The following is a 23,499-nucleotide window of genomic DNA, read 5'->3' as shown; positions in this document are numbered from 1 at the left end:
CCCAGTAGTGGGATGCTGGGTTGTATGGTAGTTCTATTTTTAGTTTTTTAAGGAACCTCCATACTGTTCTCCTTAGTGGATGTACCAATTTACATTCCCATCAACAGTGCAAGAGGGTTTCCTTTTCTCCACACCTCTCCAGCATTTATTGTTTGTAGATTTTTTGATGATGGCCATTCTGACCAGTGTGAGATGATACCTCATTGTAGTTTTGACTTGCATTTCTCTATTGATTAGTGATGTTGAGCATCCTTTCATGTGCCTGTTGGCAAACTGTATATCTTCTTTGGAGAAATGTCTATTTAGGTCTTCTGCCCATTTTTGTATTATGTTGTTTGTTTTTTTGATATTGAGCTGCATGAACTGTTTGTATATTTTGGAGATTAATCCTTTGTCAGTCACTTCTTTTGCAAATATTTTCTCCCATTCTGAGTTTTGTCTTTTCATCATGTTTATGGTTTCCTTTGCTGTGCAAAAGCTTTTAAGTTTCATTAGGTCCTATTTGGGTTCTTTTTGTTTTTACTTCTATAACCTAGGAGGTGGGTCAAAAAGGAACTTGCTGTGATGTAAGTCATACAGTGTTCTGCCTATGTTTTCCTCTAAGAGTTTTATAGTGTCTGGTTTTACATTTAGGTCTCTAATGCATTTTGAGTTTATTTTTCTGTTCCGTGTTATGGAGTGTTCTAATTTCATTCTTTTACATGTAGCTGTCCAGCTGTCCCAGAACCACTTATTGAAGAAGCTGTCTTTTCTCCACTGTATATTCTTGCCTCCTTTATCAAAGATAAGGTGACCATACGTGTGTGGGTTTACCACTGGGCTTTATATTCTGTTCTACTGATCTATAGTTCTGCTTTTGTGACAATACCATACTGTCTTGATTACTGTAGCTTTGTAGTATAGTCTGAAGTCTGGGAGCCTGATTCCTCCAGCTCCGTTTTCCTTTCTCAAGATATCTTTGTCTATTTGGGGTCTTTTGGGTTTCCATAAAAATTGTGAAATTTTTTGTTCTTGTTCTGTGAAAAATGCCATTCGTAGTTTGATAGGGATTTCATTGAATCTGTAGATTGCTTTGAGTAGTATAGTATTTTCACAATACTGATTCTTCAAATCCAAGAACATGGTATATCACTCCATCTTTTTGTGTCATCTTTAATTTCTGTCATCAGTGTCTTACAGTTTTCTGCATACAGGTCTTTTGTCTCCTTATGTAGGTTTCTTCCTAGGTATTTTATTATTTTTGCTGCAATGATGAAATGGATTGTTTCCTTAATTTCTCTTTCTGATCTATTATTGTTAGTGTATAGGAATGCAAGAGATTTCTGTGCATTAATATTGTATCCTGCAACTTTACCAAATTCATTGATTAGCTCTAGTAGCTTTCTGGTGGCATCTTTAGGATAATCTATGCATAGCATCATGTCATCTGCAAACAGTGACAGTTTTACTTTTTCTTTTCTGATTTGGATTACTTTTATTTCTTTTTCTTTTCTCATTGCCGTGACTAGGACTTCCAGAGCTATGTTGATTAATGGTGGTGAGAATGGACAACCTTGTCTTCCTTCTGATCTTAGAGGAAATGCTTTTAGTTTTTCACCATTGATAATGATGTTTGCTGTGGGTTTGCCGTATATGGCCTTTATTATGTTGAGGTAGGTTCCTTCTATGCACACTTTCTGGAGAGTTTTTATCATAAATTGGTGTTGAATTTTGTCAGAAGCTTTTCTGCATCTATTGAGATGATCATATGGTTTTTATTCTTCAATTTGTTAATATGGTGTATCACATTGTTTTATTTGCATATATTGAAGAATCCTTGCAACCCTGTGATAAATTCCACTTGATCATGATGTATGATCGTTTTAATGTATTGTTGGATTCTGTTTGCTATTATCTTGTTGAGGATTTTTGCATCTATATTCATCAGTGATATTACTCTGTAATTTTCTTTTCTTGTATTATCTTTGTCTGGTTTTTGTGTCAGGGTGATGGTGGCCTCGTAGAATGAATTTGGAAGGGGTCCTCCCCACATAATTTTTTGGAAGAGTTTGAGAAGGATGGGTGTTAGCTCTTCTCTAAATTTTGAAAAAATTCACCTGTGAAGCCATCTGGTCCTTGACTTTTGTTTGTTGGAAGAATTTTAATCACAGTTTCAATTTCATTACTTGTGATTCATCGATTCATATTTTCTATTTCTTCATGGTTCAATCTTGGAAGGTTATATTTTTCTAAGAATTTTTCCATTTCTTCCAGGTTGTCCATTTTATTGGCATAGAGTTGCTTGCAGTAGTCTCTTAGGATGCTTTGTCAGTTGTAACTTCTTTTTCTAATTTATTGATTTGAGTCCTCTCCCTCTTTTTCTTGCTGACTCTTGTTAAAGGTTTATCAATTTTGTTTATCTTCTCAAAGAACCAGCTTTTAGTTATATTGATCTTTGCTATTATTTTCTTTGTTTCTATTTCATATTTTTCTGCTCTGATCTTTGTGATTTCTTTCCTTGTACTAACTTTGGGTTTTGCTTGTTCTTCTTTCTCCAGTTCCTTTAGCTGTAAAGTTTGTTTGTTTATTTGAGATATTTCTTGTTTCTTGAGGTAGGAATGTATTGCTATAAACTTCCCTCTTGGAACTGCTTTTGCTGCATCCCATAGGTTTGAATCATCTTGTTTTCATTGTCATTTGTCTCTAGGTACTTTTTTATTTCCTCTTTGATTTCTTTAGTGATCCATTTGTTATTTAGTAATGTATTGTTTAACCTCCATGTGTTTGTGTGTTTTACGTTTTTTCACCTGTACTTTATTTCTAATCTCATAACCTTTTGTCAGAAGAGATGCTTGATATGATTTCTATTTTCTTAAATTTACCAAGCCTTGATTTGTGACCAAGATGTGATCTATCCTGGAGAATGTTCCACGTGCATTTGAGAAGAAAGTGTATTCTGCAATTTTCAGATGGTATGTCCTATAAATATCAATTAAATCTATCTGGTCTACTGTGTCATGTAAAGCTCTGTTTCCTTATTAATTTTCTGTCTGGAATATCTCTCCATTGGTGTAAGTGAGGTGCTAACGTCCCCCACTATTATTGTGTTATTGCTGATTTCCTCTTTTATATTTGTTAGCAGTCACCATATGTAGTGTGGTGCTCCTATGTTGGGTGCATATATATTTATAATCGTTATCTGTTCTTCTTGGATTGATCCCTTGATCATTATGGAGTGCCCTTCCTTGTGTTTTGAATCATTCTTTATTTTAAGATCTATTTTATATGATATGAGTATTGCTACTCCAGCTTTCTTTTGATTTCCATTTACATGGAATATCTTTTTCCATCCTCTCACCTTCAGTCTGTATGTGTCCCTAGGTCTGAACTGGGTCTCTTGTAGACAGCATATATATGTGTCTTAATTTTGTATCCATTCAGCAAGCCTGTGTCTTTTGGTTGGAGCATTAATCCATTCACTTTTAAGTAATTATCAATATGTATGTCCCTATTACCATTTTCTTAATTGTTTTGGGATTGTTTTTGTAGGTTCCTTTCTTCTCTTGTGTTTCCCACTTAGAGAAGTTCCTTTAGCCTTTGTTGTAGAGCTGGTTTTGTGGTGCTGAATTCTTTTAGCTTTTGCTCGTCTGTAAAGCTTTTCATTTTTCTGTTGAACCGGAATGAGATCCTTGCTGGGTAGAATAATCTGGGTTGTAGGTTCTTCCCTTACATCACTTTAAATATATCATGCCACTTCCTTCTGGCTTGTAGAGTTTCTACGGAGAAATCAGCTGTTAACCTTATGGGAGTTCCCTTGTATTTTTATTTATTTATTTATTTATTTTTACATCTTGATTGGAGTATAATTGCTTTACAATGGTGTGTTAGTTTCTGCTTTATAACAAAGTGAATCAGTTATACATATACATATGTTCCCATATCTCTTCCTTCTTGCGTCTCCCTCCCTCCCTCCCATCCTACCTATCCCACCCCTCTAAGTGATCACAAAGCACCGGGCTGATCTCCCTGTGCTATCCGGCTCCTTACAACTAGCTATCTATATTATGTTTGGTAGCGTATATGTGTCCATGCCACTCTCTCGCTTTGTCACAGCTTACCCTTCACCCTCCCAATATCCTCAAATCCATTCTCTAGTAGATCTTTGTATTTACTCCTGTCTTACCTCAAGGTTCTTCATGGCATTTTTTTCCTTAAATTGCATATATATGTGTTAGCATATGGTATTTCACTTTCTCTTTCTGACTTACTTCACTCTGTATGAAAGACTCTAGGTCCATCCACCTCATTACAAATAGCTCAATTTCGTTTCTTTTTATGGCTGAGTAATATTACATTGTGTATATGTGCCACATCTTCTTTATCCATTCATCTGATGATGGACACTTAGGCTGTTTCCATCTCCAGGCTACTGTAAATAGAGCTGCATTGAATATTTTGGAACATGACACTTTTTGAATTATGGTTTTCTCAGGGTATATGCCCAGTAGTGGGATTGCTGGATCATATGGTAGTTCTATTTGTAGTTTTTAAAGGAAACTCCATACTGTTCTCCACAGTGACTGTACCAATGCACATTCCCACCAGCAGTGCAAGAGTGTTCCCTTTTCTCCACACCTGCCCAGCATTTATTGTTCCTAGATGTTTTGATGATGGCCATTCTGACTGGTGTGAGATGATATCTCACTGTGGTTTTGATTTGCATTTCTCTAATGATGAATGATGTTGAGCATTCTTTCATGTGTTTGTTGGCAATCTGTATATCTTCTTTGGAGAAATGTCTATTTAGGTCTTCTGCCCATTTTTGGCTTAGGTTATTTGTTTTTTTGTTATTGAGCTGCATGAGCTGCTTGTAAATTTTGGAGATTAATCCTTTGTCAGTTGCTTCATTTGCAAATATTTTCTCCCAATCTGAGGGTTGTCTTTTTGTCTTGTTTATGGCTTCCTTTGCTGTGCAAAAGGTTTGAAGTTTCATTAGGTCCCAACTGTTTATTTTTGTTTTCATTTCCATTTCTCTAGGAGGAGGGTCAAAAAGGATCTTGCTGTGATTTATGTCCTGGAGTGTTCTGCCTATGTTTTCCTCTAAGAGTTTGATAGTTTCTGGCCTTACATTTAGGTCTTTAATCCATTTTGAGGTTATTTTGGTGTATGGTTTTAGGGAGTGATCTCATCTCATACTTTAAAATGTAGCAGTCCAGTTTTCCCAGCACCACTTATTGAAGAGGCTGTCCTTTCTCCACTGCACATTCCTGCCTCCTTTATCAAAGATAAGGTGACCATATGTGTGTGGGTTTATCTCTGGGCTTTCTATCCTGTTCCATTGATCTATCTTTCTGTTTTTGTGCCAGTACTACACTGTCTTGATTATTGTAGCTTTGTAGTATAATCTGAAGTCAGGAAGCCTTATTCTTCCAGCTCTGTTTTTTGTTCCCAAGGTTGCTTTGGTTATTCGGGGTCTTTTGTGTTTCCCTACAAATTGTGAAATTTTCGTTCTAGTTCTGTGAAAAATGCCAGTGGTAGTTTGATAGGGATTTCATTGAATCTGTAGATTGCTTTGGGTAGTAGAGTCATTTTCACAGTGTTGTTTCTTCCAATCCAAGAACATGTTATATATCTCCATCTATTCGTATCATCTTTAATTTTTCATCAGTGGCTTATAATTTTCTGCATACAGGTCTTTTGTCTCCTTAGGTAAGTTTATTCCTAGATATTTTATTCTTTTTGTTGCAATGGTAAATGGGAGTGTTTTCTTGATTTCACATTTTTCATCATTAATGCATAGGAATGCCAGAGATTTCTGTGCATTAATTTTGTATCCTGCTACTTTACTTAATTTATTGATTAGCTCTAGTAGTTTTCTGGTAGCATCTTTAGGATTCTCTTTGTATAGTATCATGACATCTGCAAACAGTGATAGCTTTACTTCTTCTTTTCTGATTTGGATTCCTGTTATTTCCTTTTCTTCTCTGATTGCTGTGGCTAAAAGTTCCAAAACTATGTTGAATAAGAGTGGTGACAATGGGCAACCTTGTCTTTTTCCTGATCTTAGTGGAAATGTTTTCAGTTTTTCACCATTGAGGATGATGCTGGCTTTCGGTTTGTCATATATGGCCTTTATTATGCTGAGGAAAGTTCCCTACGTGCCTACTTTCTGCAGGGTTTTTCTCATAAATGGGTGTTGAATTTTGTCGAAAGCTTTTTCTGCATCTATTGAGATGATCATATGGTTCTTCTCCTTCAGTTTGTTAATATGGTGTGTCACGTTGATTGATTTGTATATATTGAAGAATCCTTGCATTCCTGGAATAAATCCCACTTGATCATGTTGTATGATCCGTTTAATGTGCTGTTGGATTCTTTTTGCTCGTATTTTGTTGACGATTTTTGCATCTATGTTCATCAGTGATATTGGCCTGTAGTTTTCTTTCTTTGTGACATCCTTGTCTGGTTTTGGTATCAAGGTGATGGTGGCCTCATAGAATGAGTTTGGGAGTGTTCCTGCCTCTGCTATATTTTGGAAGAATTTGAGGATAGGTGTTACTTCTTCTCTAAATGTTTTATAGAATTCGCCTAGGAAGCCATCTGGTCCTGGGCTTCTGTATGTTGGAAGATAGTTAATCACAGTTTCAATTTCAGTGCTTGTGATTGGTCTGTTCATATTTTCTATTTCTTCCTGATTCAGTCTTAGCAAGTTGTACGTTTCTAAGAATTTGTCCATTTCTTCCAGGTTGTCCATTTTATTGGCATAAAGTTGCTTGTAGTAGTCTCTCATGATCCTTTGTATTTCTGCAGTATCAGTTTTTACTTCCCCTTTTTCGTTTCTAATTCTATTGATTTGAGTCTTCTCCCTTTTTTTCTTGATGAGTCTGGCTAATGGTTTATCAATTTTGTTTATCTTCTCAAAGAACCAGCTTTTAGTTTTATTGATCTTTGCTATCATTTCCTTCATTTCTTTTTCATCTATTTCTGATCTGAATTTTATGATTTCTTTCCTTCTGCTAACTTTGGGGTTTTTTTTTTGTTCTTCTTTCTCTAATTGCTTTAGGTGCAAGGTTAGGTTGTTTATTCAAGATGTTTCCTGCTTCTTAAGGTAGGATTGTATTGCTATAAACTTCCCTCTTAGAACTGCTTTTGCTGCATCTCATAGATTTTGGGTCATTGTGTCTCCATTGTCATTTGTTTCTAGGTTTTTTTTATTTCCTCTTTGATTTCTTCAGTTATCACTTCGTTATTAAGTAGTGTATTGTTTAGCCTCCATGTGTTTGTATTTTTTGCAGATCTCTTCCTGTAATTGATATCTAGTCTCAAAGCATTGTGGTCGGAAAAGATACTTGATACAATTTCAATTTTCTTGAATTTACCAAGGCTTGATTTGCGACCCAAGATATGATCTATCCTGGAGAATGTTCCATGAGCACTTGAGAGAAATGTGTATTCTGTTGTTTTGGGATGGAATGTCCTATAAATATCAATTAAGTCCATCTTTTTTTAATGTATCATTTAAAGCTTGTGTTTCCTTATTTCTTTTCATTTTGGATGATATGTCCAATGGTGAAAGTGAGGTGATAAAGTCCCCTACTATGAATGTGTTACTGCCAATTTCCCCTTTTATGGCTGTTAGTATTTGCCTTATGTATTGAGGTGCTCCTATATTGGGTACATAAACATTTACAATTGTTATATCTTCTTCTTGGATCAATCCCTTGATCATTATGTAGTGTCCTTCTTTGTCACTTCTAATAGTCTTTATTTTAAAGTATATTTTGTCTGATATGAGAATTGCTACTCCAGCTTTCTTTTGGTTTCCACTTGCATGGAATATCTTTTTCCATCCCTTTACTTTCAGTCTGTAGTTGTCTCTGGGTCTGAAGTGGGTCTCTTGTAGACAGCATATATATGGGTCTTGTTTTTGTTTCCATTTAGCCAGTCTGTGTCTTTTGGTGGGATCATTTAGTCCATTTACATTTAAGGTAATTATCGATATGTATGTTCCTATTCCCATTTTCCTAATTGTATTGGGTTTGCTATTGTAGGTCTTTTCCTTCTCTTGTGTTTCTTGCCTAGAGAAGTTCCTTTATCATTTGTTGTAAAGCTGGTTTGTTGGTGCTGAACTCTCTCAGCTTTTGTTGTCTGTAAAGGTTTCAATTTCTCCATCAAATCTGAATGAGATCCATGCTGGGTAGAGTAATCTTGGTTGTAGGTTTTTCTCCTTCATAGTTTAAATATGTCCTGCCAGTCCCTTCTGGCTTACAGAGTTTCTGCTGAAAGATCAGCTGTTAACCTTATGGGCATTCCCTTGTGTGTTATTTGTTGTTTTTCCCTTGCTGCTTTCAATATGTTTTCTTAGTATTTAATTTTTTACAGTTTGATTAATATGTGTCTTGGTGTATTTCTCCTTGGATTTGTCCTCTATGGGACTCGCCGTGCTTCCTGGACTTGATTAACTATTTCCATTCCCGTATTAGGGAAGTTTTCAACTATAATCTCTTCAAATATTTTCTCAGTACCTTTCTTTTTCTCTTCTTCTTCTGGAACCCCTATAATTCGAATGTTGGTGCATTTAATGTTGTCCCAGAGGTCTGTGAGACTGTCCTCAGTTCTTTTCATTCTTTATTCTGCTCTGCAGTAGTTATTTCCACTATTTTATCTTCCAGGTCACTTATCCATTCTTCTGCCTCAGTTCTTCTGCTATTGGTCCCATCTAGAGTATTTTTAATTTCATTTATTGTGTTGTTCATCATTGCTTGTTTCATCTTTAGTTCTTCTAGTTCCTTGTTAAATGTTTCTTGCATTTTGTCTATTCTATTTCCAAGATTTTGGATCATCTTTACTATCATTATTCTGAATTCTTTTTCAGGTAGACTGCCTATTTCCTCTTCATTTCTTAGGGCTGGTAGGTTTTTATCTTGCTCCTTCATCTGCTGTGCGTTTTTCTGTCTTCTAATTTGGCTTATCTAACTGTGTTTTGGGTCTCCATTTTGCAGGCTACAGGTCCATAGTTCCCGTTGTTTTTGGTGTCTGTCCCCAGTGGCTAAAGTTGGTTTAGTGGGTTGTGTAGGCTTCCTGGTGGGGAGAACTAGTGCCTGTATTCTGGTGGATGAGGCTAGATCTTGTCTTTCTGGTGGACAGTTCCACATCCAGTGGTGTGTTTTGGGGTGTCTGTGGGCTTATTAGGATTTTAGGCAGCCTCTCTGCTAATAGGTGGGGTTGTGTTCCTGTCTTGCTAGTTGTTTGCCATAGGGTGTCCAGCATTGTAGCTTGCTCTTCGTGGAGTGAAGCTGGGAGCTGATGTTGAGATGGAGATCTCTGGGAGATTTTCACCGTTTGATATTATGTGGACCTGGGAGGTCTCTTGTGGACCAGTTCCTGAAGTTGGCTCTCCCACCTCAGAGGCACAGCACTGACTCCTGGCTGCAGCACCAAGAGACTTTCATCCACATGGCTCAGAAGAAAAGGAAGAAAAAGCAGAAATAAAGAAAGAAAGAAAGAAAGAAAGGAGTGAGGGAGGGAGGGAGGAAGGAAGGAAGATGGGAAGGAAGAAAGACAGAAAGAAAGAGATAAAATAATATAAAATAAAGTAAGATAAAATAAAATAAAATAATTAAAATAAAGAATAATTATTTAGAAAAAAAATTTTAAAAACCCCAAAAAACAAAACAAACAAACAAACAAAAAAACGGACGAATAGAACCCTAAGACAAATGGTGGAAGCAAAGCTATACATACAAAATCTCACACAGAAGCCTACACATACACACTCACAAAAAGACGAAAAGGGGAAAAAATAATAAATCTTGCTCTCAAAGTCTACCTCTTCAATTTGGGATGATTCACTGTCTATTCATGTATTCCACAGATGCAGGGTACATCAAGTTGATTGTGGAGATTTAATCCGCTGCTTCTGGGGCTGCTGGGAGAGATTTCTCTTTCTCTTCTTTGTTCTCACAGTTCCCAGGGCTCAGTTTTGGATTTGGCCCCGCCTCTGCATGTAGGTCGCTGGAGGGTCTCTGTTCTTTGCTCAGAGAGGACGGGGTTAGAGGAGCAGCTGCTTCGGGAGCTCTGGCTCACTCATGCCAGGGGGATTGAGTGGTATGGAGTACAGGGCGAGCCTGTGGTGACAGAGGCCGGCAGGACATTGCACCAGCCTGAGGGGTGCCATGCGTTCTCCCGTGGAAGTTGTCCCTGAATCCCAGGACCCTGGCAGTGGTGGGCTGCACAGGCTCCCTGGAAGCGGGGTGTGGATATTGACCTGTGCTCGTACACTGGCTTCTTGGTGGCCGCAGCAGCAACCTTAGCGTCTCATGCCCGTCTCTGGGGCTGTTAGCCGCGGCTCGCGCCCGTCTCTGGAGCTCCTTTAAGCAGCACTCTTAATCCCCTCTTCTCGCACACCAGGAAACAAAGAGGGAAGAAAAAGTCTCTTGCCTCTTCAGCAGGTCAGGACTTTTCCCCGGACTCCCTCCCCGCTACCCGTGGTGCACTAATCCTCTGCAGGCTGTGTTCATGCTGCCAACACCAGTCCTCTCCCTGCACTCTGACCGAAGCCAGAACCTCAGCTCCCAGCCCCGCCTGCCCCAGCGGGTGAGACAACAAGCCTCTCGGGATGGTGAGTGCCAGTCAGCACCGATCCTCTGTGTGGGAATCTCTCCGCTTTGCCCTCTGCAGCCCTGTTGCTGTGCTCTGCAGCCCTGTTGCTGTGCTCTCCTCCACAGCTTCGAAACTTTCCCCCTCCACCACCCGCAGTCTCTGCCCACAAAAGTGCTTCCTAGTGTGTGGAAACCTCTCCTCCTTTACGGCTTCCTCCCACTGGTGCAGGTCCCATCCCTATCCTTTTGTCTCTGTTTATTCTTTTTTCTTTTGCCCTACCCAGGTACGTGGGGACTTTCTTGCCTTTTGGGAGGTCTGAGGTCTTCTGCCAGCATTCAGTAGGTGTTCTGTAGGAGTTGTTCCACAAGTAGATGTAGTTCTTGTGTATCTGTGGGGAGGAAGGTGATCTCTGCGTCTTACTCTTCTGCCATCATCCTGTTCAGTCTCTTCCCTTGTATTTTGTTTGTCATTTTTCACTTGTTGCTTTTAATAATTTTTCTTTGTCTTTAATTTTTGTCAATTTGATTACTTTGTGTCTCAGTGTGTTTCTCCTTGGGTTTACCCTGCCTGGGACTCTCTACACCTCCTGGACTTGGGTGACTATTTCCTTTCCCATGTTATGGAAGTTGTCAACTATAATCTCTTCAAATATTTTCTTGGGTCCTTTCTCTCTCTCTTCTGTTTCTGGGACCCCTATAATGTGAATGTTGGTTTGTTTAATGCTGTCCCAGATGTCTCTTAGGCTGTCTTCATTTCTTTTCATTCTTTTTTCTTTATACTGTTCTATGGCAGTGAATTCCACGATTCTGTCTTCCAGGCCACTTATCCGTTCTTCTACTTCAGTTATTCTGCTATTGATTCCTTCTAGTGTATTTTTTATTTCAGTTATTGTATTGTTCATCTCTGTTTGTTTGTTCTTTAATTCTTCTAGGTCTTTGTTAAGCATTTCTGGCATCTTCTGAATCTTTGCCTCCATTCTTTTTCCAAGGTTTTGGATCACCTTCATTATCATTATTCTCAATTCTTTTCTGGAAGGTTGCCTATCTCCACTTCATTTAGTTGTTTTTCTGGAGTTTTATCTTGTTCCCTCATGTGGTACATAGTCCTCTGCCTTTTCATTTTGTCTATCTTTCTGTGAATGTGGTTTTTGTTCCACAGGCTGCAGGACTGTAGTTCTTCTTGCTTATGCTGTCTGATCTCTAGTGGATGAGGCTATCTAAGTGGCTTGTGCCAGCTTCCTGATGGAAGGGACTGGTGGTGGGTTCAGCTGGGCATTGCTCTTGTGTGCAGAGCTCAATACAACTTTAATCTGCTGGTCTGCTAATGGGTGGGGCTGAGTTCCCTCCTGTTGGTTGTTCAGTCTGAGATGACCCAGTACTGGAGCCTACAGACCCTTTGGTGGGGCTAATGGTGGACTCTGGGAGGGCTCACACCAAGGAGTGCTTCCCAGTACTTCTGCTTCCAGTGTCCATGTCCCTGTGGTGAGCCACAGCCGCCCCCTGCCTCTACAGAAGACCCTCCAACACAAGCAGGTAGGTCTGATTCAGTCTCCTATGGGGTCAATGTTCCTTCCCCCTGTGACCTGATGTGCACTCTACTTTGTGTGTGCCCTCCATAAGTGGAGTCTCTGTTTCCCCCAGACCTGTCAAAGTCCTACCATCAAATCCCAGTTAACTTCAAAGCCTGTTTCTCTGGGAATTCCTCCTCCCATGGTTGGGAAGCCTGACATGGGGCTCAGAACCTTCACTCCTGTGGGTGGACTTCTATGGTATAATTGTTTTTATGTTTGTGAGTCAACCACCCAGAAGTTATGGGATTTGATTTTATTGTGATTGCACCCTTCCTACCATCTTGTTGTGGCTTCTCCTTTGTCCTTGTATGTGGAGTATTTTTTTGGTGAGTTCCAGTGTCTTCTTGTCAATGATTGTTCAGCAGTTAGTTGTGACTCTGGTCCTCTCGCAAGGGGGAGTGAATGCACATCCTTCTACTCTGCTATCTTGGACCAATCTAGAACATGTGAATTTTTAAGGACACAAATATTCAGTCTATACCACATGGGTTTAACATTTCCCTGTACCTATAATTTTAGAAGAAAAATATTTCTAGCATTATTTTGAAAAATGGGAACATTTAAAAAGCAGTATGCCATGAAACACAGTTTGGAAGATGGTGATTTAGCATAAAACTTTCAAACAACCAGAATTATAAATTCTCCTGTCAATCTTTTTTTATTATTCTTGCCAGGTTTGCCTTTGATCTCCATTGCTGAATTTATGAATATATACAATGTTCTGTATCTATCTGCTTAAGTTTCCAAAATCTGATTTCACTACAACCTTGGACTATCTTTGAGTGTTAAATTGGAGAACCAGTGTTATTTTTGTAATTCTGTTAGAAAATGGTTTTTATTGGGAGAATATTGAAAATAATAGTTAAAATATAAAGTATAAAAAAAGTTGGAAACTGATTTAAGAAAATGTTAATCTATTATTTAAAATTATATTTTCAGAAACCAATATATTTTGAAGCATGATTAGAGGTATAGCATATAATTTTAATATTACATTTTTGTATATTTCAATGGGAAAATACATTTAATTATAGAACACTATTACTTAAAATAATTATTAAAGTTATATCTTTATATTAAGGAATGTTTTGGAAATAGACTTGTTCATCACCTGTTGTACTGAAAGTGCTTGCTACTTGTATGTTCTTTTATGTTATTAAATTGTAGAGGAATATTTATATTAAATGCTAAATAATATGATCTTGTTAACAACAAAATTACTTAGCAAGAGTATTTACTTTTCAGGATAAATACATTTTTAACTGCATGTCAATTTTCTATCTATTGATAATTCTATTTTATCATTAAATTGTTCTAAGTGTTAACCTTTTTTGGCCAAAGAAGCCATCACTATAATTCCAGATTTAACCCTTGGGTGTATTTCTGTGTTAAAATTTCCAAGCAAGATACGTATGTATGAGGTCAGGCTCCCTTTGACTGGGATGCTTTGGCCTCAGAACTCAAGCCTTTATTAAGTTGCCTTTTCCATACAATGGTTGTCTTGCTCTTTCTAGGTGATGATGCCAGGGAGGCAGTTAAACATGGTTTGGACGGGATCTTGGTGTCAAATCATGGGGGTCGACAGCTCGATGGGGTGCCAGCCACTGTGAGTTTTGGCAAATGCCTCAACTGGTATTCCCATTTCTATCCCACTTTTGGCTATCTCTATGACTGCCTTTCCTTCTGTATATATTTTTGTGTGAACACTCAAGGTAAAATATGTATGAATATAGGTAAGAGCTCAGATTTTAAGTTTAGTGGCAAGTAACTAACTAAATTAGATCACTATTCAGTCTATTTATTTGTAAACTTATAAAAGTCTGTGTTAAATACCCAGCCATTAGTAGGCAGGGATTATTCCTGTTTTCATAAATATACCAATAAGTATATTATAAATTGGAGTATGAAAGAAAATATTATGCCATGAGTTTCCTGGAGGTGGGAGTTGAAGGACTACAGAGTGAGGGCAGGTGGGGAAAGGAGGTAGAAATCCTGTGGTCCAGGTGAGGAGATGTCTGCTGCAAACAAGCTACTCTGTTGGAGCTGTGAACTACCTTGGCTGCATATTGGAATCACCTGGGAAACTGTAAAGAATCCTAATTCCCAGGCTGCACCCTAGATCCATCCATCAGAATCTTGCATGACCAGGGGAGGCAGAGGCACTGGTATTTTTGACAGCTACCCAGGAGATCCAATGTGAATCTATGTTTTGTATACACTGTATACACTGTGCTAGGCAAATAAGAGTCCAGAATCCAGATATAAAAGTAAACTAAACTGGCTGGAATGATTTGGGTTGGAGTTAAAACTGTAAAGGAGAGCAATTAGCTCCAAAAAGGCCAAGAGCCAAGGAGTCCAACCAGGGGTTGATTTTAAGATCAAGGATTGGTGGGCCCAGAAGTGGATCAAAAGTCATGGAGGCAGACACATATCTAGGGGTGGATTTCATGGATCCGTGATCTAGAATGGAGGCCAGGAGCTGTAGGTGGAGTGGGGTGGGGTCCCCTTACAGGCTGTCCACTTGTGGGAACATGACCAAGATTCTTTTAGATGAGTCAATGGGATTGCAGTTGCCTTTCACCTCTGCTCTGTTCTCATGTGGACCCCTGTTTTTACGAGTGTGAGTCTAAAAGTGGAATGGGAAAGAGTGAGATGTGTTTGGGGAATACCAAGGAATCCATTTTGTTTGCACTACCTGGTGGGAGTCGGGAGTCCTGGGAAATACACCTGCTAGGAGAGGTCTGGGAGGTGGTCCTTTAATATTATGTCATTGAATATGCAATAACAAAGCCCTGAGTTAGCAGCAACGAGTATCACAAATTGGACTGTGGCATTACAGGGGGCAGGAAGATCAATGAGGTGACCCACATAATTATGAGAGCCAAGGAAAGAGAGAAGGGCCTGACCTGCTATGGGGCAGAAGGACTCAATAACCCCTCTGAATTTCAGCTTTTTCATCTTTTAAAGTTTAAAAATCAATTAGATTACTTCTTTGGTGCCTTTAAACTTTAGTGTTCTATAATCTCAATTATCTATCATAGGCAAAGTAAGCTAGCATCATGTAACAAAACTTAAATAAATATGTATCTACAAAATAATGTGGATGGACTTCCTAGGTCATCATTTCTGAGCTGGATCATCATATGCATTTCCCCCTTTTGTCAGAACCATTTAGTCATAGTTAATAGGGAATGGCTTTAATTGGGATGAATATTTGAATTTATTCAAATAATTTAGTAAAGTAGTAGTGGATTACTGTTGCATTAAACTAGCAGGTTGATTTAGCTAAAGCCATGGATGCTGTGTAGGTTAGGGCAGATTGAATGATGACAGGGGCTATCGGGTATACGCATTTGCACTCAGACTTTTTTGTGAAGCACTAATGGGCTAATGATAGGAATGAATCAAGTCTTTGCACGCAGTCAATAATTAAAATCATAAAATTGGAAGTTGTCAGCTCTTTCCAATTCAGCATTACTTATAAAGACCCACCTTTTTAGGTGACATTAAACATTGCCTGCAGTGGAGGGTGAAGAGCTCCTTTGGGCAGGGAGAAGATGGTCACAGTTCAAGGCTTTTCCGCTGATTTATGACTCTCTTTTGTGTGAAGATGTAGACTTAGTGTGCAGGCCAAATTCAGTTTGTTTTCTAAAAATAAAATTTAAATCTACTGAAATCAAATCTAACTAGATTTTAAGGGAAAATATCTAAATGGTGTGATTTATTTCCTTCTGGCTGAGGGGATATGGAAACTTATCTAAAAGAGTTTTTTGAGTTGTGGTCTCAGAGACTATTTTAAGAAAAACAATTACCCTCCCCTTTGCATGATGTGTGCATGAGAGGAGATGCTTGCTTGAGTTTTGCCTCCTACTTTAGAGCAAATTTAAGGTGCATGACAATGAGAAGAATGTGAAACAGTATTGAGTTTATAGTGAAGGTGTTTTTCTCTCAGTGTGGTGGTTTTGAGGTGTGTGGCAAAAGGCTTGGAGGATGCTGTGGTGTAGAACTTTTCAGTAGATACACAGAAGGACTTGCTCTCCTGCACATTCTGTGACATCATAATTCAGAGCCAAAGAGGCAACATGATTTCACTGGCAGAGCATTGAAATGAACCCAGAGTTTTGGGTTCAAGTCTTTGTCTTGCCTCCTCTGAGGGGTGAGAGCTGGGTGAGCAAGTTGCTCAAACTTTTCAGCCTGAGCCTCTTCATAACGTTGTGTTGGTTGCAAAAATAGAACATCTGGATTATATGATTTCTATAAATCACAGAGTTTCTTTGTATGGAGAAATACTTATCACTAAGAGTCCTAGAACAGGAGTTTGACTTAAGTCCATCTTAATGCAACGCTACCAAGAACCACTGCCAGACCCCTGCTACAGCAAAGAGTTTAAAAATAAGTTCATGTTAAGATCCTTACCCTGAAGGTAATAATGTGGCCAAGACTTGTCTTGGAGTAATTAGAGAATGATATGGCAGAAGCAAATCAATTTCCAAAATCCACAGTACTGGAACATCTCAAACTGGGGTTTAAAGACAGATTCTCTGGAGTCTTTGAACCCTAGGAGAATTCTTTTTTCATTTTTGTTTTGATGCTAACTGGACCCAAAATACCTTAAACATAAAAATATGACATTCTTTTCTAGTGAAAATTCTCAACTGTAAAACCTTTTCAGAAAATAAACTTTGGGTTGTTAAATCAGTGTTTCTAAAGTTGAGTCCTTGGGCATATTCTACGAGATCTTTCACTTTTCCTTCTGAAAGGGATTCATGAAATTCTACCTTTGAGGGACACTTGATATATCAGTTAGCTTTTGCTGTGTAACAAACCACTCTGAAATTTACTGGCTAAAATCCAACAGCCATTTATTCATGTCACGACTTTGTGTGTTGGCAATTTGAGCTGATATCCACTGGGAGGTTTTTCTGGTCCTGGCTGGGCTCACTCATATGCATATGTGGTCCATTGCTGGGTCTACTAGGGCAGACTAGTGTAGGATGACATCAGCAGGGATGACTCTGCATCGTCTCACATCTAGCACATTAGGTGGCCTGGTTTCCTAGAGAGCAAGTGGAAATATGCAAAGCCTCTTGAGCTCTACGCTTAGAACAGGCACACTGTCACTTCTCTCTTGTTCTATTGGTGAAAGCAAGTCACAAGGCTAGTTTAGATTCAAGGGGTGAGGAAATAGACTCTTCTGGCCCCATTTCTCTCTCATGATGGGAGGAGTGGAAATGTCAGGTTGCAAGGAAATGGAGATAGGGAAGGAAATAGTTGCAGTCATTTTTACAGTTTCAAACAATTGCCAGACCTATATGGACCAGTGATTTTCTAAACATGCTTAGTAGAACTTACACCCCCACCCCCAGCCAGGGCTGCCTGGTGAAGCGTGATGGGTAGAGAGTCAGAGGAGGACTTGTGGGCAATGGCCTGGAATCTGTCTCCTTCACTGTTAACTAAAGCACCTCTGGCTTTATCTGCTTTTGTTTGTGCTCAACTGCTTTGGTTTGGAAATCAAGAGTATAGGACTGGATGCTATAAGAAGGTAGAAAGATGGAAGCCCCCTGTGAGTGGAAGTTTTGTGGGACAGGGAGGACCTGGAAATGTGTACCTTGAGCAGGAACAGGAAAGAGGGGGACTCTTTGGGAGTCAGATCCCTGTGGGATTCATTTTGGATTCCTTAAACTGCCTGGCATAATGCCTGGAATCTGCCAGGTAATCAATAAAGTGTTTGATAAATCAATGAATGAGATATACGTATATGTATAGCTGATTCACTTCATTATAAAGCAGAAAATAATACACCATTGTAAAGCAATTATACTCCAATAAAGATGTCAAAAAAAATCAATGAATGGATGGATGAGTGAGTAGTAGTACATTGGAATCTTACCGTATTTTCCTGTAGATTAACTCTGCTGGAGATAAGCCTGAAATTAGTTGTCTAAAGAACCTTTAAGGAAAGAAAAGCTGAAATGAATCGTCTCTTAGATGTGTAGCAAGCTGAAAAAAAGGGAAACAGAGCAGTCATAAAATAGTGGATTTTTCTACTACATTTACTTATTTAATCTGCTCTGATCAGAATTATTCTGCATAATATATACACAGTAAAACTGCAGCTCCAGAAAGAAGAAAGGGAGGATAGAAATGCTCAGCTATGGATAGAACATCCTTGTCCAAGGACATAGGAAACACCAATCTGGACTTCATTTTATAACCCAGGATTCACATTTTAAGTATCCTTATTAGTTTATTTTTTAGGCTAGTTTGGGCATTGGAAATATCCTAAACAGACTTGATTTGCGTGACTGTGAAAATGTGTATTGAACCCAAGCTAGCTAATATTTTTCTTTGGTTTTGGTTTCAAATGGGGAAATATGCTTAATTATAGCTTGCATCATCACTTGGAAACTGTAGCATTTATATGTTGATGTAACTTGCCTGACTGTAAAAAGAGGACTATGTATAGGTAAAGGGACGTATGTAAATGGATCCAAAGCATGTTTGGCCAGGCAGAAAAGCCAAAAGGAAAAGGGGAAAATCACACTACCTGCCAAACGTTTTAGGGGCCGTGTTCCAACTGTTGCCTTCACTTCCTCCAAATCTGTAGTCAGGTTTGGTCTTCAACATTTTACACAAAACTCTCTTTAAGTTGAGCCTCTAAAATTTTAGGGGAGAAGTGGGAAAGCTTTTGAGTGATTTCAGCACAATTATTTCTAGAAAAACTGCACTTGAATGTATGGACTTAATTTTATATTTAAATACTTGGGGATGAAAGTGGATAATTTCTACAGATTTTGATCTACAGGTCACCTTGAGGAGTGTTTCCACCCTCAAGTGCAAAGATTCACATCAAAGTAGCCAATTGTATCAGTTACTAGCTATTAAAAATGTTGGCTATTAGCCAACTTTATGAGCTAGAAAACAAAATATTACAAACTCAGTGATTTAAATCAACAGAGTCTTTATTCCCATGAATCTTTGTGTCAACTGGGGGTCTGCCGATCTAGATTTGGTACTGGTTAGATGGCTGTGCTCCAAGTTTCAGGTCCAGCTGGGCTTGGATGGGGCAGCTCTGCTTGCTGAATATTTTCTCTGGGTCTAACTAAAGGGAAAGCACTGCCTGGGGGATTCTCCTCCCATGCAAGGTGCAGGAGAAAATTGAAATGCATGAGGTCTCTTAAGGCCTATGCCCAGAAACGGCACTCTGCCACCTCTGCTCAAGTGTCATTGGCCAAAGTAGGTTGCAAGGCTAAGGCCACTGTCGAGTAGTGGCAAGTGCACTCTGTTTCTTTTAGTACAAAACACTGCCAAGTGGTCTTGGAAAAAGTGGGTTCAGAGTGGTGTGAAGAATTAAGAACAATAGTGCAATCTACCAGATCGACCTCAATGAGGATCTTATATTCTCTAGTGCTGATATGAGCCTATCATCAATTGCCAAGCAAGATGAGGATCTTCAAGGTTCATGTGGTCATTTTCCTTAAAGGCAAGAAAAATGTTATCAGGGAGAATTCTCTAATGTACAGCTGGATGTTTGCTATATTATTATATATATTTGCTACATTATTGTACATATTCCCGTATTTCGGATGGGAAAATCAGAGACTAAGATTTTCTGTGACTGGTGGTGTTTGCATTTTTATATACCATTTCTTCTACCACAACCTGAGTATGAATTTTAACACCTCATTTTTCAATGAGTAAATAATGTTAAGAATAATTTATATGAGCAAGATAATTCATTTATATTTATGTGTTTAATGAAAAAACAGCTCTGTGTCTTTTAAGATCATTACGTTCTTTTAAATTGTGTTTATATATTTTTTGGATCATGACATTTGAATTTGAATATCAGGAATAGAATAAAACCCTTGGATTTTGATAGAAAAATAAGTCACTCAGTTCCAAATTTAGTTGGTTTTTTGTTACTAGCATTTGCACCTCTTTTATTTTAAGAGGGAATAGCTTTACTGTTGATTCTAAACCTAGCCTCTTTCACTCTAAGCCCTGTCAGATGGTTGGTGGCCTGAGGAAGTTGAATTGGAGAACAATTCAGCATGCATAGTATCACTTTACTGACCTCTTGTCTCCACAGATTGACGTTCTGCCAGAAATTGTGGAGGCTGTGGAAGGGAAGGTGGAAGTCTTCCTGGATGGGGGTGTACGGAAGGGGACCGACATTCTCAAAGCTCTGGCCCTGGGAGCCAAGGCTGTGTTTGTGGGGAGACCGATCATTTGGGGCTTGGCTCTGCAGGTAATGAGAGGACAAAGCAATAAATATATAAAACAGGATGACTCAACTGTGAAATAAATCTGTGAAACCATTCAGACTGACTTACTCAAAAGATCTGTGTCTTCTATTTGCTTAGGGAGAGAAAGGCGTTCATGATGTCCTTGAGATACTGAAGGAAGAATTCTGGTTGGCCATGGCTCTGAGTGGTAAGGCTTGGTACTCTCATTTACAACTTCTTTTCTTCTGGGTGTCTTTAGGCCAGGCTCCTTGGTGGAGAGAAGTGAATTTGAAGGGGAAGAGGATGGAATCATTTGGAGTGTAATTCAATTTAACGTTGGCTGCATACTCACAGCTGTAGTGCAGAGTGCTCTCTGGACAGAGGAACTCCACAGTGTGTGCTGTCTGGAGTGGTCACTTAGCCTTTGACAGTCTTCTCAGGGATATTTTGGTGAGTCTTATTAGTACCTTAAGGGTGAACACTACATTGAACCCTTCCTCCTCTCTTAACACATGAATAAGAAATCTAACTGGCTAGTCAACAACTCCATCTGGATGTCTAAGGGGCATCTCAAAGTCTAGTCCAAAACAGTTTAGTCCAAAACTAAACTGCTAACTTTACCCTTTAAACCTGCTCTACCTTCCAACTCTCCAGTCTCAGTTCATGTTAATACTATTATCTCAGTTGCTCAGATCAAAAATCTTAAGTCACTCTTGACTCCTTTTGTCTCTCATACCCTCACATCCACAGAGGTGCTTTCTGTAAAAGAGACCTATTCACCACCTCCTCTGCCACCAGCCTGTCTGGAGCCTTCATGATCTTTCTTCATCTTGGATATTGTGATGGTCTTCCTGTGTATCCTTCCCATCGTTGTCTCTCTTTCCTAGGGAATTTCGGGTCAGCCTATCGTTGCTTCCATCCCTGTCCCAGTCTATTCTGATCACAGCATCAGGGCTATCCTTTTAAACATGAACTCAGGTCATATCACTCTTCTGATCAGAACCCTCCAATGGCTCTCATTTTATTCAGAGTAAATGCTGAAGTCTTTACAATGGTCTACAAGGTCTTATGTGGTTGACCTCTGTCACCTCTCTGACTTCAGCTTCTCCCACTCTCACTCTTGCTTATTCCACCCAGGCCACATTTGCCTCCTTGATTATCCTTGACCATGTCAGACATATTTCAGCCTTAGGGCTTTGGCCTTGGCTGCGCCTCCTACCTGGATGCTCTTTCCCCAGATATCTACGTGGCTAACTCTCCCATGTCCTTCAAGTCTCATTTACATCCTACTTTCTCACAGTGTCCCATCCAGACCACCATATTTAAAATGGCAATTTGTCCTCCACCCACTCAACTTCCAGTTTTTTCCCTGTTACTATTTCATTATTTTTCCATAACACCTAACACCTTCTATAGGTAATCTATCACATAATTAATTTTTTAATTACATGTATTATGTATTTTCTGTTTCCTCTCTGGAAGTAAGAACCCTGAGGCAGGGATCTTTGTTATCTTTACTGCAGTATCCCCAGTGTCTAGAGCCGTGCATAGCATGTAAATATAAGTATTTGCTGAAGGAACGAACAAGTAAATAATCACCATTATTCCTAGTGACTGAATTTGACTCAGAATGGACCTCTAGAATCACCTTGAGTCAATTATCACCTCCTCCACTTTTGAAAGTAATGAGGGCTTCCTTTTCTGTGATTCGTTTCACTCAGATTGTCCCCACAGATAGAATTCTGGAGATCAATGGTCTACACGCTCCTGAGCTGAGGCTGTGTGGACACAGCATCAGTGAGAAGAACGCCATTCTCTGAATCCTCACTCTGCATTTTAATTTGCTACAGACATATCCTAAAAGAGAGCTTTCAGCCACTGACTCTCTATTAAATGTGGCAGAAAAGAATATACTCTTTGTGTTAATAAAAATATGTGCCAGTCATTTTGTGTTAAGGACTGTTTAGGTAATAAAAATGGTCTCATGCCACATAAGATTTGGCAAGCTTACCTTGAATCATAAACCTTACATTTGTCAAGTTTTACATTCCTTGGGAAAACGATTACCTGCCTGATTATTATTGCATTCATTTCATATTAAATGTATGCATTATTTTTTCAGGGTGCCAGAATGTGAAAGTCATCGACAAGACATTGGTGAGGAAAAATCTTTTGGCCGTTTCCAAGATCTGACAGTGCACAATATTTTCCCATCTGTATTATTTTTTTTTTGGCGTGTATTACTTGACAAAGAGACACTGTGCAGAGGGTGACCACAGTCTGTAATTCCCCACTTCGATACAAAGGGTGTCGTTCTTCTCCAACAAAATAGCAATCCCTTGCTATTTTAAGTTCATTGCTTTTGACTTTTCAATGAGTGTCCTAGGAACCTTTTAGAAATAAATGGACTTGCATCCTGGAAATATATTAACTGTTAAAAAGAAAACATTGAAAATGGATTTAGACAACGTCATCCCCTGGCAGCCTCACGTGCTACAAAACAAAAGATATCCTTGGGTGAAATTGGACGTAGCTAGTGCAGAGGTAAAAAGATAATGATCTCCCTGTTTATTAATCTGCATTGTGTGTGGATATCCCTCAAACTGTGTTCTTAAAATCTAAGCGCAGGTTCAGAAGGCTGGATGTGCCTGGAGAAACAGGAGATTTGAATTCACAACACTAAGGAGATAGCACTTGAGAGAATTAGGATAAGTTGGTGGTAATTTGTGGTTTTTCTAGATACTTTTTAACACCCTGGGCTATTCTACTTCTTTGAATGTAGATTTCCATTCACAGCTTTAGTAACAGAATATATCTGAGTATTTTATGATATAGATTGCTTCTTATTCAGAGAGAAATAAAGCATTTTTTGAAAAGAAGATACCGGGTCAATTTGTAACAGTGGAATTCAACTATTTTAATCTCTGAGCCCGAACTACCTCTCTGTTCCCTGTGCATACCCATTCATTCTCTTATACCTCCTAGTTCCTCTTCTTTACTCATTTGCTTCTTTCCACTCACAGTCACGTGCCAGGCCAGCTACATGCTTTGTGAGGGCCATGCCAAGTGAAGATGTGGGCCCCCTGTTCAAAAAAGCAGGAAAAAGGCCTTTTCCTTTCT

General features: G+C 38.9%; 1 protein-coding gene across 1 annotated transcript in view; it reads left to right on the top strand.

Moving 5' to 3' along the window:
- The window catches only part of HAO1 (hydroxyacid oxidase 1), a 65,493-nt gene extending 42,235 nt beyond the window's left edge, over nucleotides 1-23,258 (top strand). Inside the window, exons 5-8 of the mRNA XM_032606456.1 lie at nucleotides 13,666-13,757; nucleotides 20,244-20,402; nucleotides 20,518-20,587; nucleotides 22,502-23,258. Of these exons, the coding sequence (XP_032462347.1) occupies nucleotides 13,666-13,757; nucleotides 20,244-20,402; nucleotides 20,518-20,587; nucleotides 22,502-22,572 (392 nt within the window). The 3' untranslated portion in view covers nucleotides 22,573-23,258. The remainder of the gene's footprint in view (nucleotides 1-13,665; nucleotides 13,758-20,243; nucleotides 20,403-20,517; nucleotides 20,588-22,501) is intronic.
- Nucleotides 23,259-23,499: the final 241 nt, after the last annotated feature.

Source organism: Phocoena sinus, chromosome 15 (genome assembly GCF_008692025.1).
Source record: "Phocoena sinus isolate mPhoSin1 chromosome 15, mPhoSin1.pri, whole genome shotgun sequence".
In the NCBI taxonomy this organism is placed as follows: Eukaryota; Metazoa; Chordata; class Mammalia; order Artiodactyla; family Phocoenidae; genus Phocoena; species Phocoena sinus.
Note: the sequence above shows the minus strand (reverse complement) of the source record. Positions and strands in the feature narration are given on the sequence as shown.